The sequence below is a fragment of the Temnothorax longispinosus genome, chromosome 7 (assembly GCF_030848805.1).
Source record: "Temnothorax longispinosus isolate EJ_2023e chromosome 7, Tlon_JGU_v1, whole genome shotgun sequence".
Lineage (NCBI taxonomy): Eukaryota > Metazoa > Arthropoda > Insecta > Hymenoptera > Formicidae > Temnothorax > Temnothorax longispinosus.
Genome location: NC_092364.1, coordinates 4,690,293 through 4,706,863, shown reverse-complemented (window position 1 = coordinate 4,706,863; position 16,571 = coordinate 4,690,293). Strand labels below are relative to the sequence as shown.

Below are 16,571 nucleotides of genomic sequence, written 5' to 3'. Positions count from 1 at the left end.
TGCTTGAGCTCAGAGATGGTATTACATTGAGAAAAAAATTGACTGTACGATTTATAAGTTAATACCTTCTCTTAGCTTAGCTCGAATTTTTTATGGCTCCGTGAACTACATATATGCTACGAAACGAAAGGAGTAAAGTTAATAGTTAGCAATATCGGCCGCAAATTAGCTATAGACCTGTATGTCATTTTGTATCAATCAGGACAAACTTATTTTAACTTCTTTTTCGACATATCATCTTCCGTCAGTTAATATATATATATACATATATATATATATATATATATATATATATATATATATATATATATATAGGACATTTGTTGTATAATCATGCTCTATCATCCAATGGAAAAAGAATGGATGACAATCCGTTTATGGTTTCGCGAAGCATTTTAGGACGTCTTGCAGTGTTTCTAAACCGTGTTCTGGCTAACTCACGAGTTACTTCCCATTCGTACAAATCGCGGAATATTGGGCAGGCATATTTCGGCATACAATATTCGCAGGCAAATTTTAAAGCATCCTCTAATATTCGTCCGTCATCTGACCATCTATTTTTGATACACAATCGCAGCCAGAGAAACCTGCGAGATACGTGCGCGATATGTTACTCAACTACAAAACAATCTAAACATAGAAAAGTATATTTACCTTATTTCACAAATATTCTGGTCACGCAGAAATTCATGTTCTATCTTTCGTAACTGGTATGCCGCCAGAACCGTAGACAATGTAAGTAAATAGGTTAAAAATTCTATTATAGCGAGATCATTAGACTGGTCCAGTCCAATCGTATCAAAACTCGGTATTTTTTGTGCGATCCACAGGTCTGCTTGACCTTGCCAAAAAGTTTTCCTTCTGTCCATAATATAAGGGTGAGAAGCTGGGAAACGTGGTTCATTAAACCATTTATCCCAATTTACTGCAATATTTAATATCTAACCACAAGATAAAAATTGTTATTCGCTGCTTAATAAACTAAAAAACTAAAATTAAGAACTATAGTTTATTTGCATAATAAAAATCATGTTACCTTGTGTTTATGGCTAAAATATTCATACAGGGAAGTCTTAAAACGATCACTCGTTAGGATTCTACGGTTTTCAATACAAAGTACAAGAAAAGGATGGAATTTTTCGGGACCACCTAAGATATCTTGTAAGTAATTCAAAAACACACATCCTTTTTCCGACACGTACTTGATAATATTCATGGGCAATAATCCATTCGTAAAATCAGGTACTAAAGAGACGGTATTTAATAACTGCGGCTGTAATAGTAATTCAGTTTCAGAAAATAGTATAGTAAGTATGTAGTAGAAATATAAAGTGGAAAGCGCAAGTATGAAGTGAAAAATATATTATCAATCAATATATTCAATACATTTCTTTCTGTAATTTTATCCAAGCAAAATTGATACTTTACCATACTTAGCAGATTGTTAAGGCTTTTTATTTTTAGATTCGCAAATAGGCGAAATTTCATTTCTTCGTCGATTATTTCATCATTTTTAGGATTCCTATAAATGAATGTACTAAGGCCTTTAATCAACCACAAGTGTTCGAAATTGTCAATCGTAACTGTCCTTCCTATCCAGCTCTCAATGATGTTTTGAACAAATGTATCGATTAAAGAATACTGTCCTTCGAGTAAACTTGATGACACGAATGTCATATCAGGATATTGCATATCAAATTCCGGCACATTTGGTGGAAGCACACATACATTAACTGATTCACCTACAGATATTATTTTATAAATATATTAAGAATAAGATAATAATAAAAGGAACGAGACTGACAATTCCTTATAAAATAAAATGCATATAAACGTATTGTATAATACATATAAACTGAAACGACAAATTAAGTTAAAATATTACCCAAGAAACCATACGACTTTTTGATGTTACACAGAATGTCCATAATTTTATTAAGAAATTCTGATGTACACCGCTGACGAGATTGCTCTTCAGCCCAAATTTCTAGATCCATAGGTCTATCAAATACAAATTCGCGACTTTTGCGTAAACTTCTTAGTGAACCTACTATAATATATATCTCATACGGTGCCATTGTTATATTTTGCGAAAAAGAGTATATAACTCTTTCTCGGTTATACGCTTCACTCATTTCTTTACTTCCAGGCATCATAACCATAATGTTAAGACTTTTTGGTACAGAAATCTAAAAAATGTAAAGTAAACATCAATAAAAGTTGAATAGGTAAACCATTCTGTAAATAGATAAAGTAGTAAATATAAAAGTATGAAATTATAATTGCAATTTTACATGCTTACATTTATCTCCCTATCATATGTTATACTTTTCACTTTGACGTTATATTACTTTTATTAATAATATTAATGTCAATCAATCAGACATTACTGTGCTTACAAATAAATACGAAATGCATACTGTGTTTAAATTCTTACCTTCGAATAGAATGTCATTTTATTTGATGGTGTATCTTGACAGGGAAATATAGCTCTGGCATATGTAAGCTGAAAATATTGATTTGTGAGTACAATACAGGACGTTGATAGAGGAGAACTAAATCATTCTTTTATAATTCACCTTACTGTTAGATATCAAGAGGGGTTCATCATCGGAAGTTTGTTCTTTTCTTAGCCAATACAGTGCAGGAGATTGTGGACTTGTCCTATATCCAATCTGAATTGTATAACTGAAAATACGATATATACATATCGTCATATATACATATAGAATATCTGTATCAATAATTTCGAAAATCTATATACTTGTCTCTCAAACATATTCTATACTTACATATTATCGCTAAATTCCATTTGTTTAGAGCTTGTAGGGACTGTTTGGTCTGCACTATCCACGTTTGGTAGGGTAATGGTAAGTTTCCTGCCAAAGTTATTATGATGATTTCCCAAAATGGAATATAAAATTTGCCCAGGAGAATAACTACTGACTCCAAATATGTCAAGTCCGTAGGTATCTAAAACCTAATTGCTTGATATTATTAACTAAACTGAAATATATATATATATGTATTGTATACTAAAATTAAAAAAAAATGTTTACTAACTAGTTCGTTACACCTCGATACTTTCTTCTCTACTGTCAATATTGCCTTGCCTACAAGAACTTGACTGGCAAAATTCACGGTTAATTCTAAACGAGTGTGAGTCACAGCAACGAGATCTAATAAATAACAATTTATAGAAATTGAAATTTATTCAAATACTTAAAGAGGCAATATATAAATAATAATTATAAGTACGTGTCGAGAAATATAATACATTACAATTACATATATAATTTTAAAACTCTTTAGGATATAGTTTTTAGTAGAGAAATTTCAATAGCGTTATGAAATGTTTAACATATATTTTTTGTATTTAAAGAAACAATGACCATGCTACAGTGAAACAATAGCATAATTTACAAAATTGTGCGGATTATACTTAAAAACTTGGAGATACGAACGACAGCGTCGCCTTTCAATACTGATAAACTTGTAATTACCCGATATCAATGTTTTATTTTTTTTAGAAAACATAACGAAAATAAAGGTTTAATATTTAATATTATATTTATATAAATAATTACGTAATTAATATACCTGGTCTCGAATAAGAATACGGAATATCTCCTGCAGGTGGCTGAGGTAGCTGATCCATTTTAAAATTTGTGTGAACCTTTCCAAATGCGTACCGACAATACAATTATATCAACAAATTAAAAACAGTATCGCTCTCTTCCCTCTCCAACTGATCCCTCTCCTACTGTCTTACCTTTAACGTTTAAATTTTCTCGTGTTTAGCAACTATTTGTTTATTTGTTAGAGTATGAAGTGGCTTTCATGTACCGTACAAACAATTTGACGGTTACGTTTGTCAAATCAAATATGCACAATAAATATTTATTTTTCTTAACGCACGATTTATACTGAAATTAATAAGTAACAATATATAATAATATAACGATATAATATACATGTATATCGTAGGAGCGTTTATACCTAAAAAAAAACAGCTCGGCGATACGGCTAAAGCACCACTTTGTAAAATGAAAAATTTTTAAAAATATTTTTTTGCTCTTTAAGGTTTATGCAATAAAGTTCTTATAAAAAGTTTTCGATTCAGTAAATTATTCTCCTTAAATAAATTGCCAAAGTTAGGTATCATTTTTAGGCCTCAGAGATGATAAGTACGCCCTTAAAAAATTTAAAATTTTATGTTTGCGATTTAAAAATGATTAAAGTTTGAATATTAATTTTTGAAATAACCGACGACTATCATTCCAATATTAAAAAATAACGCAACACGAGGAGATTGAGACAAAAATTATTCCACAATATTTTATCGAAAGAATTTTCTTTAAATCGAAATTAAATTCTCATCATGTTCGTGTTGCGAAATGAAGCAAATAGGATCATTCGTGGCAATGTCCTGGTTGACCAGAGGTTTACTCGAGAACGATTACCGTGCCGGATCACCCTGACTCGGATTATTATATTTTCATTCGCGTCTCATTTTGTTGTAATATCTTCAAACGTTGTCATAATGTCTTGCAACAAAAATATATCATATAGAATGATATTTCAGTACAAATGTTTGTAACAATGGAAACGAAAGCTATGCAAACTCGTGCGATTGCATTTGCCGTAAATATGGAAAGCGTCAATTTTAACGATAAATATTCATTATTTTACTGTTCTGGCGTAAGTTTCTAAAATTTATTAAATAAATAATTGATAAATAATGAAAGTTATGAAATAAACATTTTATTACAATTTGACATGATTGGTTATATATTATTCGAACGACGAATGCATGATTTATTCAAGTATGTTTCGTGCTCGACCGGATTCAGCGGAGCGCGATTTATGCCGGTACCACAGAAAGATTGCGAAACGAGGGGAGGGCTGCGGATGAGGGAACGACTTACTTTACAGCAATTAATTTGCACCGCGGGACCTCTTGTCACACTTGACGGATACTGTCGTGGTTCGAATCGCTCGGAATTAAATCTTGAGGCGTCAATAGTCTGCCGAAAACGCGAGACGGAAATCTTGCCGAGCATCGATTTGATGCCCTTACGACTGAAATCTTGCGGTCGAGGAAATCTTGCTCGCGAAACAGACTCCGAGCGCGAACGCGATTCGATTACAGAGATTCCGTGCGAGCTTCTTGGATAAGCTCGATACTCACTCGTGGAGAATACTCTGTCTTTCTGGACACTTCCGCACTTGGATGATTGTGCGGCGATGTCGCGCACAAATCGGTTGAGAATGTTGCGTTAAGCCGAGAGAACTTGCTTCTGATACGTGCAAAACCATGCAGTGTGCCGCGATCGTTCTCTTCCGCCCGGAAGGTTCTCGAGGGCCGAAAACGAAGGCGAGATATGGAACGCGGCGCTCTCTGATTGATCATCCGACGATTGACGGAGTTGCGCTGTGGACACAATTTTCGCAAACTAAGACACTGCGCGTGTCAGGAATTGCGCCGTACTCCGATTCTCGACAATTCCGGTATGTGTGCACCTGTATGTACGTGGGGCGGGATCGACGCGTGATCTACCACGCGGGACGGCGTGATCGACAACCCCATGCGGATCGAATCCGTGCCACGGGACTGACAGTAGGCACGTCGCAGTCAGCCTCGCGGCCCGATTACATAGAGAATATGTTCGATCCATAACAAAGTACAATTGCAATAAATAACATTCATTCTGTATGACTTAATCTTGAATACACGTTCAAGCAATTTTTTCATAATTATATTATTCTTTAATTATCATTTTTCCGTAAATTACGCTGGAAAAATGTTTATTAGCGATACATGTTTTTACAGGATTAAATGTGACCAATAATTGAAAAAATTGAAAACGCCGAACAAACGTTGTCCTTTTATCATTGGTTACTCCGTTTGCTATCAAACTTAATAATATTCGTCTTTAAATAATTTCTTATAAACCGTTCACCTTTCCTATTAATACTTTTTTCAAGTATTAACACAAACAAAGGTATAGGTGATCTAAGGATGTTTCATATTTAATTATTTAAAACAACGATTTTGCCTTTTTATTATTAATTTCATAAACTTCGAAAAAACAAATGAGAACCGCGATTACGCTTCATGCAGAATATATCCTATATATTCTTACAGTTTTAAAGGCACCTAGTTACAAGAACTTATTTCGGAAATAATATTAATTTCCGAAAAAGATAAATTGCTTCGTTTAATATCCTGCAGCTTTTAACATAATTCTATACACATCATTCCTTAAATAGTTAGATTTAATTACATATTTTCTTTAATATTTTTAGAGAAGCTTTTGAAAGAGGAATATGTACATTCTACAGATTAATATTTTATTTATGTATTAATATCCTCTATTTAAGTAGTCCGTCATTTGTAGCGCAATCGGCAAAGAAAAATAAATTTATATATTTCTGTTAATTCTACATATAATAGTTACAATTAGTTTAAGCTTTTTATGTGTAGAACCATTGTCTTTCCGATTGTACTATCAATAACGGAGTACTTTGATATAATTGAGTATTTCTATATTTTTATAAAAAATTGAAATTCATTATACAACGGAGAATTGGTGGTAACATCACTATGCGCAAAGTAAGGCTATTTCATAGAGCAAGATATCCCTCAATAAAAAAAGAATATATATATATATATATATAAAGATAAAATTATATTTAGTCACTACAGTTCGTAAATATTAAACTATTTAAATATTTAGTCACACAGTAGATGTTAAATATACACGATATTTTAAATCTATAATAACAGACTGATATACCTTTGTCACGTTTTGTTACGTTATAGTGTATTAATTCATAAAAAAAATAATATTTTAAATTAAGTATCGCATCTTTATCTTTGTAAAATAAATTAATAAATTACAATGTCGATTGCTACGAAGAGATACTTGAGATTAGGTATTGCAAAATGCAATAAAAGTCTCACAGAACCGCTATACACGATCCTATCTATAACCATTGAAACTGGTAAATATATGTATATATACATTTTTTTTAACAGCATTAATTGCCATTATTAAATAGTCGTTCATGGCGGTGCCGAATGTGAAGGTTGGCGTCAGCAATTTGAAACAGCACTGTGCTTCTCATCCGCATAATAAGACACTGTTACGACATCGCCACATTAATGAGACATTGACCCTGAAAAAAAATTTTTTTTATGAAATATGCAACAAGCGTGGGAATAGGTATGCAGGCAAAGTAATGATTTTTACTAACTTGATTTTTGTGAGGGCTGTGAAGAAGCACACACTGCGTCATAAAGAACGCTACCGTAGCGTTACCGCATAATGCCTTAATGTGCGCGCGAACAATTGCCAAAACTTCCATTGCGAAACTGTGGGTGAAACCACTCAATCCACCATTCTGTAACACATCATCATCGTCATCAGGATTTTAATAGTTGAATTTCTAACAGTCCGTTGAGAATAATCGTCATTATGAACTCACTCACCTCCCGTATCGATGTACTTTCGCGAATGAAAAAGACATATAGGTTGCCTTGATATCTCTCTATTCTTCCACCTAGTAGATAAGATAAAGGCGTTATATCCCGTATCTTCCTTTCAAAGGCACCTGTAATGAATTAAAATATGAAGAAAAAGTCTTGCATTTTTTACCGCTTAGCATTATAAATTTAAAAATATACGTGTTGAAAACTTGAAAATATCAGGAAACGATAACAAGTGCGAATATTAAATTATATTATATATTTTTTTTTTTTCAAGAAAAGGTTTTTACATGTTTACGTTTATGAGTAGTGAATGATGTTAAACGCGAAGGTAAGCGTGGTCTTTGCTTTTGTATAGGGGTACCACTTACAGTGGCGGAATTTCCTATACAAGTGCGTGTTGCATTGTCGGATGTAACATTGTTCTCGAGATGATCCTCATCTAGGCTGAATTGAATATCATATCACTATCATCTGACAGAGGAAATAAAAAAATTAAAACCTTTGTTTTAAAAGATGTGTATGGCACTAGACGTTCAGCTAACAAAAATGTAGTAACTACGTATGTATAATCGTGAATTCTAATATAAAATCCGATAATATACATATACATATATATTTCGATAAAAATGTAAATGAAACTTGTAAACAAAATTGCAAAAAGTATCTGATTTTCTTACTTGATCCTTGCTCAAGGAACGACACACGATTTTCCTTTTATATTTATTCGTGTTCAAAGGTTCTCCTAAACCAAGTGCCATACCAACGCTTTACCCGTCAATCGTCCTGCATCCAAAGTAGTCTTTATCGCGAGTACGGTCGACGGGCTGTATAAATTGTATAGGTATTTATTGATATAGCTTGATACTCGCTACGGTATGTAACTACTTTAAATAAAAAGAACCAAGTCAATATCTCATCGGGCCTAAGAGATATGGAGAAATTCGTGAAAACATATTTTACCTCGTTTCACCCCTTTAGGAGTTGAACTTATAAAGCTTTTTTCTTAGTGGATGCTTACGACATGGCAGGAATATGCGCCCCCAATTTCATGAGTTTCTAGATTTAGGGGTTTAGGCTGGACGTTGATGAGTCAGTCAATCAGTCAAGACATTTGTTTATATATATATATATATATATAGATTTCAAGAATTATAGATATTACGCAACAGAAAAATTTAATGATGACATATCGTTACACGCGTAGTACCTACTGTGCTGTGTGTTTGTATATATAAATACATATACCAATTTAGTATAAGGTAGAGCAATGTGAAATAAATTTTAATAGCTTAAATATGTTTTAAGAAATATATTTAAAAAGTTGTATTGTTTAACAAGACAAATTTAAAAACGGAAATAAATGCGGTAAACTATGCGTCTTTCAATAGATGTTTTTTAAATAAAATTACATAAATCTTCTAACACATTGCAATAAAGAAATAACTGAAATAATAATAAATAATTCAATAATATTAAAATACAAAACTAAAATTTTACAAAGCATTTACTTATTAAAATAAATATATTTTAAAATTTTCAGTATTATACTTATCAAAATATTCCGTAAATTAATTTTTGTTTTAACTAGACATACAGACGCGCTATTTAGCTAACATTACAGGTAAAGGTACTATTACTGTCACATTATTAAGCTTCATTTTAATATCTCTATGCAGAATAGCTGAAGGAACAGAATTACATATAAACAATTATTCAGTTTTGTTTAGAAGATAGGTACTGATGACATTAATATATCAGATACAAAAAAATTACACAAAAAATTCTTCTAATACATTTATTTCTTTAATTTTTCTCTTGAATATTTGTTTGTTATAAATTTCGAACAGTAGTTATTAAAATATAAATTGAATGTATATAGGACAGAATATAATATAAATTGTTACATCATAGAACAGGCCTACAGCTAGTTTGCACATTTCAGCCGATCTTATACCTACTATACATACTCCCTCCTCAGGTTTCGTAGCATCTAGGCTGTTTGCGGAAACATAAGATGCTTGAGCTCAGGGATGGTATTATATTGAGAAAAAAAAATGGACTGTATAATTGTTGATCCAATGGTTGATTCAACAATTATTAAGTTATACTAAGAGAGGTATAGTTATTCTATAGTTTATTCATGTCATCTATCAACATTTTTAAACTAAGAATTAGTTACTTTAACCAATGTTTAGTTGAATGTATCAGACTAAATATTTTAGTTTGATGAAATACATTTTACGTTTTTCAATGAACTTTTTTTCTCAGTGTAACTATAAATAGTGCGCCCTCGCGCGCGCCTGAGTGTGTATGTGTGTGGTGTGTAATAGAATATATATTACATGTTATATAATTATACATACATTACATATATTTTAATTATATATGTATAATATATGTATATTATATATGTATAATATATGTATAATATATTATATTATATTATATTATTACATGGATTTTATATGCACATATAATAACAATTATGACCAGTGAATACACCAGCGCAAACTCGCCAAAGTTTCACATAGGCATATAATTTATAAGTTATTACCTTCTCTTAGCTTAGCTCGAACCTTTTATGGCTCCGTGAACAACATGTATGCCACGAAACGAGAGGAGTGAAGTTAATAGTAAGCAATATCGGCCGTAAAGCGAAATTTGCTGTATACTTGTATGTCATTTTGTATCAATCAGGATAAACTTATTTTAACTTCTTTTTCGACATATCATCTTCCGTCAGTTAATATATATATATATATAGGACATTTGTTGTATAATCATGCTCTATCTTTCAATGCAACTCCAAAATGGATGATAATTTGTTTATGGTTTCGGGAAGCATTTTAGAACGATTATCATTACGCTCGCCCCTAAATCGTGTGATGGCCGACTGACGAGTTTCTTCCCATTCGTACAAATCGCGGAATATTGGGCAGGCATATTTCGGCAAACAATAATCGTTGCAGACAAAATCTAAAGCAAGCTTTGTTATTCGTCCGTCATCTGACCATTTATTTTTGATACACAATCGCAGCCAGAGAAACCTGCGAGATACGTGCGCGATATGTTACTCAACTACAAAACAATCTGAATATAGAAAAGTATATTTACATGATTTCACAATTAGGCATCAGGAGAGGATCCGCAAGAAAACTTTCTATCAATTGTAATTTGGCTGGCGAAAGATCCGTAGGCAATGTAAGTAAATAGGTTAAAAATTCTATTTTAACTATTTCATTATTAGGTGCTACTTCTAGAATCAGATTACGACTCTCCTCGTCTTCTTGTTCGACGACCAAGCTGTCCGCTTTATGATGGCAATCAGTTTTCTGTATAGCCATGAAATCGCGATAAGAAGGTGGGATACCTGGTTGATTAAACCATTCATCCCACTTTACAGAATTTAACTCCTAGCCACAAGATAAAAGTTTAAGTTGTTATTCGCTGTTTAATACACAAAAATTAAGAACTATATGTTTATTTCCATAAAAATTTTGTTACCTCGAGTTTCTCTTTAAAATGATCATACAGGGAATCCTTAAAATCATTAGTTGTTAGGTATTCTGAATTGCCGACAATATGACGGTTGAAAAAACACTTTTCAAGAAAATTCCAGAAATCTCTGGGGCCACCTAAGAGATCTTGTAAGTAGTTCAAAAACACACACCCTTGTTCCGACACGTATTTGATAATATTCATGGGCAATTTCGTCGAATCTCTATGTACTAAAGAGTCGGTGCGGTGTTCCTCTTGCTGTAATAGTAATTCAGTTTCAGAAAATAGTGTAAAATTATGTAAATGTAACTCTAATAGTATAATTCAGTTTCAAAAAATAGTGTAGTAAATATGTAGTAGAAATGGATATGAAGTGGAAAGCACACGTATGAAATGAAAAATAATATTATCAATCATATTCAATACATTTCTTTCTGTAATTTTATCCAAGAAAAATTAATACTTTACCATATTCAGCACATTGTTAATGGCTTTTATTTCTAGAAATTCGCGGATATCATTGATGAGTTTCACATTATTTATAGGATTCCTATAAATGAATGTACTAAGGCCTTTAATCAACCACAAGTGTTCGAAATCTTTAATCGGAACTATTTTTCCTATCCAGGTCTCAATGATGTTTTGAACAATTGTACTGGTCATAAAATAACGTCCTTGAAGTGAAGTTGACGACACGAATGTCATATGAGGACATTGCATATCGAATTCCGGCACATTTGATGGAAGCACACATACATTGACTTCATTCTTTTTACCAACTACAGATATTATTTTATAAATATATTAAGAATAAAATAGTAATGAAAGGAACAAGATTGACAATTTCTTATAAAATAAAATGCATCTAAACATATTATACATATAAACTGAAACGACAAATTAAGTTGACATATTACCCATCATATTATTGAAATGACACGAATCTTTTATGTCAGGCGGCATGTCTATTTCGTTAAAATTAAAAGCCGTTTTAATCTGATCAAAATATTCGCCTCCAGTCATCCACAAGTTGTATTTTAGATTCCCAGTACTGACCTCCTTTCTTAGTTTACCTACTATAATATACATCTCATACGGTGCCATTCCTATAGCTCCTTTGTCGGACTGAAATATGTGTTCATCTGGGTTAGCACTTCTTACTCTATTCAAAGGCATCATAATGTCAAGACCGCTTGGTACAGTAATCTAAAAAATGTAAAGTAAACATCAATAAAAGTTGAATAGGTAAATCATTCTGTAAATAGATAAAGTAGTAAATATAAAAGTATAAAATTATAATTGCAATTTTACATGCTCACACTTATCTCTTTAACATATATGTTATACCTTTCACTTTGACGTTTTATTACTTTTATTAATAATATCAATGACAATCAATCAGACATTACTGTGCTTACAAATATATACGAAATGCATACTGCAATGTTTAAATTCTTACCTTCGAATAGAATTTGATTTTATTTGATGGTGTATCTTGACAGGGAAATATAGCTCTGGCATATGTAAGCTGAAAATATTGATTTGTGAGTACAATACACGTTGATATAGGAGAACTAAATCATTGTTTTATAATTCACCTTGGTGTTAGATATCAAGAGCGGATGTATACCATCGAAAGTTTGATGCTCTTTTAGCCAATACAGTGCAGGAGAGTTTGAACTTGTCTTATAGTCAATCCGAAATTCACTGAAAATACGATATATACATCGTCGTATATACATATAAAATATCTGTATCAATAATTTCGAAAATCTATGTACTTATTGTCAAACATATTCTATACTTACATATTATCACTACCTTTCGCTGTTTTAGCTCTTTTAGAGGTTGAAGGGCTTGGGTCTGCACTATCCACGTTTGGTAGGGTAATCTTAAGTTTTCTGCCAAAGTTATCATCATGCGGATTTTCCAAATAAGTAATAGTTAACTTTGACCCAATATGTCTGCGATGTTTGATATTAACTTTTCCAACATAAGTTATTTCAAGATTGTAGGTATCTAAAACCTAATTACTTGATATTATTAACTAAACTGAAATATATATATATTATATATATGTATACTGAAATTAAAAGAAAATGTTTACTAACTAGTTCGTTATACGTCGGTTTTTTCTTTTCTACTGTCAATATTGCATAGCCTTCAAGAACTTGACTTTCAAAATTCACGGTTAAGTATAATTTAGTCTTAGTCACAGCAACGTGGTCTAATAAATAACAATTTATAGAAAGTAAAACTCAAATACTTAACAAGACAATATATAAATAACAATTATAAGTACGTGTCGAAAAATATAATACATTACAATTAAATATAATTTTAAAACCCTATAGAATATAATTTTTAGTAGAGAAATTTCAATAGCGTTATGAAATGTTTGACATATATTTTTAGTATTTAAAGAAACAATGACCTTGCTACAGTGAAACAATGGCATAATTTACAAAATTGTGCAGATTATATTTAAAAACTTGGAGGTACGAACGACAGCGTCGCCTTTCAATACTGATAAATTGTAATTACCCGATATCAGTTTTTTATTTTTCTTTAGAAAACATAACGAAAATAAAGGTTTAATATTTAATATTATATTTATATAAATAATTACGTAATTAATATACCTGGGTTCGAATAAGAATACGGAATATCTCCTGCAGGTGGCTGAGGTGGCTGATTCATTTTAAAATTTGTGTGAACCTTTCCAAATGCGTACCGACAATACAACTATATCATCAAATTAAGAACAGTATCGCTCTCTTCCCTCTCCAAACTGATCCTTCTCTTACTGTCCTACCTTTAACGTTTAAATTTTCTCGTGTTTAGCAACATATTTGTTTATTTGTTAGAGTATGACTTTCATGTACCGCACAAACAGTTGACGGTTACGTTTGGCAAATTAAATATGCACAATAAATATTTATTTTTCTTAACGCACGATTTATACTAAAATTAATAAGTAACAATATATAATAATATAACGATATAATATACATGTATATCGTAGGAGCGTCTATACCTAAAAAAAACAGCTCGGCGATACGGCTAAGACACCAAAAAAAAAGTTTTTAAAAATATTTTTTTGTTCTTTAAGGTTTATGCAACAAAGTTCTTATAAAAAGTTTTTGATTGAGTAAATTATTTTCCTTAAATAAATTGCCAAAGTTAGGTATCATTTTTGCCTCAGAGATGATAAGTACGTTCTTGAAAAAATTTAAAATTTTATGTTTGCGATTTAAAAATGATTAAAGTGTGAATATTAATTTTTGAGATAACCGACGACTCTCATTCCAATATCAAAGAATAACGCAACAGGAGGAGATTGAGACAAAAATTATTCCACAATATTTTATCGAAAAATGTTCTTTAAGTCGAATAAAATTCTCATCATGTTAGTGTGGCAAAATGGAGCAAATAGCATCATTCGTAGCAATGTGACAATATTTTCCACTTGTCCTGGTTGACCAGTGGTTTACTCGAGAACCTGTGCCAAATCACCCTGACTCGAATTATCATATTTTCATTCGCGTCTCATTTTATTGTAATATTTTCAAACGTTGTCATAATGTCTTGCAACAAAAATATATCATATAAAATGATATTTCAGTACAAATGTTTGTAACAATGGAAACGAAAGCTATGCAAACTCGTGCGATTGCATTTGCCGTAAATATGGAAAGCGTCAGTTTTAACGATAAATACTCATTATTTTACTGAACGCGTTCTGGCGTAAATTTCTAAAATTTATGAAATAAATAATTGATAAATAATGAAAGTTATGAAATAAACATTTTATTACAATTCGACATGATTGGCTATATATTATTCGAACGACGAATGCATGATTTATTCAAGTATGTTTCGTGCTCGACCGGATTCAGCGGAGCGCGATTTATGCCGGTACCACAGAAAGATTGCGAAACGAAAAGAGGGCTGCGGATGAGAGAAACGACTTACTTTACCGCGATTAATTTGCACCGGGACCTCTTGTCACACTTGACGGATACTGTCGTGGTTCGAATCGCTCGGAAATCTTGAGGCGTCAATAGTCTGCCGCAAACGCGAGACGGAGATCTTGCCGAGCATCGATCTGATGCTCTTACGACAGAAATCTTGCGGTCGAAAAAATCTTGCTCGCGAGGCAGACTCCGAGCGCGAACGCGATTCGATAACAGAGATTTCGTGCGAGCTTCTTGGATAAGCTCGATAATCACTCGTGGAGAATACTGTCTCTCTGGACACTGCCGCACTTGGATGATTGGGCGGCGATGTCGCGCACAAATCGGTTGAGAATGTTGCGTTAAGCCGAGAGAACTTGCTTCTGATACGTGCAAAACCAGTGTGCCGCGATCGTTCTCTTCCGCCCGGAAGGTTCTCGAGGGCCGAAAACGAAGGCGAGATATGGAACGCGGCGCTCTCTGATTGATCATCCGACGATTGACGGAGTTGCGCTGTGGACACAATTTTCGCGAACAAAGACACTGCGCGTGTCAGGAGTTGCGCCGTACTCCGATTCTCGACAATTCCGGTATGCGCGCACCTGTATGTACGTGGGGCGGGATCGACGCGTGATCTACCACGCGGGACGGCGTGATCGACAACCCCATGTGGATCGAATCCGTGCCGCGAGACTGACAGTAGGCATAGGCACGTCGCAGTCAGCCTCGCGGCCCGATTACATAGAGAATATGTTCGATCCTTAACAAAGTACAATTGCAATAAATAACATTCATTCTGTATGACTTAATCTTGAATACACCTTCAAGCAATTTTTTCATAATTATATTATTCTTTAATTATCATTTTTCCGTAATTTACGCTGGAAAAATGTTTATTAGCGATACATGTTTTTACAGGATTAAATGTGACCAATAATTGAAAAAATTGAAAACGCCGAACAAACGTTGTCCTTTTATCATTGGTTACTCCGTTTGCTATCAAACTTAATAATATTCGTCTTTAAATAATTTCTTATAAACCGTTCACCTTTCCTATTAATACTTTTTTCAAGTATTAACACAAACAAAGGTATAAGTGATCTAAAGATGTTTCATATTTAATTATTTAAGACAAAAATTCTGCCTTTTTTTCTGCCTTTAATTTCATAAACTTTGAAAAACCAAATGAGAACCGCGATTACGCCAAGTCTATTTAGCTATACCCTGTGTCATGCAGAATATATCCTATATATTCTTTCAGTTTTAAAGGCACCTAGTTACAAAACTTATTTCGGAAATAATTTTAATGTCCAAAAAAGATAAATTGCTTCGTTTAATATCCTGCAGCCTTTAACATAATTATATACACATTATTCCTTTAAATAGTTAGATTTAATTACATATTTTTTTTAATATTTTTAGAGAAGCTTTCGAAAGAAGAATATGTACATTCTACATATTAATATTTTATTTATACGTATTAATATCCTATTTAATTAGTCTATCATTTGTAGCGCAATCGGCAAAGAAAAATAAATTTATATATTTCTGTTGAGTCTACATAGTTACAATTAGTTTAATCTTTTTATGTGTAGAACCATTGTCTTTCCGATTGTACTATT

The 16,571-nt window shown here is 32.3% G+C and overlaps 2 protein-coding genes and 1 long non-coding RNA gene across 5 annotated transcripts; all 3 read right to left on the bottom strand.

Moving 5' to 3' along the window:
• Positions 1 to 296: 296 nt before the first annotated feature.
• LOC139816436 (leukotriene A-4 hydrolase-like) lies at positions 297 to 5,593 on the bottom strand. 2 transcript variants are annotated; one of them, XM_071783926.1, is made up of 11 exons: positions 4,929 to 5,593; positions 3,601 to 3,772; positions 3,064 to 3,179; positions 2,793 to 2,980; positions 2,580 to 2,688; positions 2,438 to 2,506; positions 1,886 to 2,189; positions 1,429 to 1,742; positions 1,037 to 1,273; positions 655 to 941; positions 297 to 587 (listed from the first exon to the last, which is right to left on the bottom strand). In XM_071783926.1, the coding sequence occupies exons 2-11, from the start codon at positions 3,656 to 3,658 to the stop codon at positions 332 to 334; spliced, it is 1,938 nt and encodes a 645-aa protein (XP_071640027.1). In that variant the 5' UTR covers positions 3,659 to 3,772; positions 4,929 to 5,593; the 3' UTR covers positions 297 to 331. The 2 variants fall into 2 exon arrangements, with proteins under 2 accessions (XP_071640027.1, XP_071640028.1); XM_071783927.1 differs by having other exon boundaries at positions 5,192 to 5,593.
• Positions 5,594 to 5,878: 285 nt separating this feature from the next.
• On the bottom strand, positions 5,879 to 7,651 carry LOC139816673 (uncharacterized). The gene is made up of 3 exons (XR_011733060.1): positions 7,496 to 7,651; positions 7,261 to 7,407; positions 5,879 to 7,182 (listed from the first exon to the last, which is right to left on the bottom strand). It is a non-coding gene; the product is annotated as an uncharacterized lncRNA (long non-coding RNA).
• A 1,625-nt stretch (positions 7,652 to 9,276) lies between these two features.
• On the bottom strand, positions 9,277 to 15,552 carry LOC139816015 (leukotriene A-4 hydrolase-like). 2 transcript variants are annotated; one of them, XM_071783306.1, is made up of 11 exons: positions 14,969 to 15,552; positions 13,636 to 13,808; positions 13,105 to 13,220; positions 12,802 to 13,019; positions 12,592 to 12,700; positions 12,453 to 12,521; positions 11,911 to 12,199; positions 11,462 to 11,772; positions 11,000 to 11,251; positions 10,610 to 10,908; positions 9,277 to 10,542 (listed from the first exon to the last, which is right to left on the bottom strand). In XM_071783306.1, the coding sequence occupies exons 2-11, from the start codon at positions 13,691 to 13,693 to the stop codon at positions 10,290 to 10,292; spliced, it is 1,974 nt and encodes a 657-aa protein (XP_071639407.1). In that variant the 5' UTR covers positions 13,694 to 13,808; positions 14,969 to 15,552; the 3' UTR covers positions 9,277 to 10,289. The 2 variants fall into 2 exon arrangements, with proteins under 2 accessions (XP_071639407.1, XP_071639408.1); XM_071783307.1 differs by having other exon boundaries at positions 15,226 to 15,552.
• Positions 15,553 to 16,571: the final 1,019 nt, after the last annotated feature.

Excerpts from the sequence above, each read along its gene's own strand:
- LOC139816436 (XM_071783926.1), bottom strand. The coding sequence starts at position 3,658 with ATGGATCAGCTACCTCAGCCACCTGCAGGAGATATTCCGTATTCTTAT. Across the intron at positions 2,981-3,063 it reads TATCGAGGTGTAACGAACTA|GTTTTAGATACCTACGGACT; the intron begins GTTAGTAAACAT and ends TCAAGCAATTAG. Across the intron at positions 2,689-2,792 it reads ATGGAATTTAGCGATAATAT|TTATACAATTCAGATTGGAT; the intron begins GTAAGTATAGAA and ends TCGTATTTTCAG.
- LOC139816015 (XM_071783306.1), bottom strand. The coding sequence starts at position 13,693 with ATGAATCAGCCACCTCAGCCACCTGCAGGAGATATTCCGTATTCTTAT. Across the intron at positions 13,221-13,635 it reads GTATTCTTATTCGAACCCAG|ACCACGTTGCTGTGACTAAG; the intron begins GTATATTAATTA and ends GTTATTTATTAG. Across the intron at positions 11,252-11,461 it reads TTAACAATGTGCTGAATATG|CAAGAGGAACACCGCACCGA; the intron begins GTAAAGTATTAA and ends TTACTATTACAG.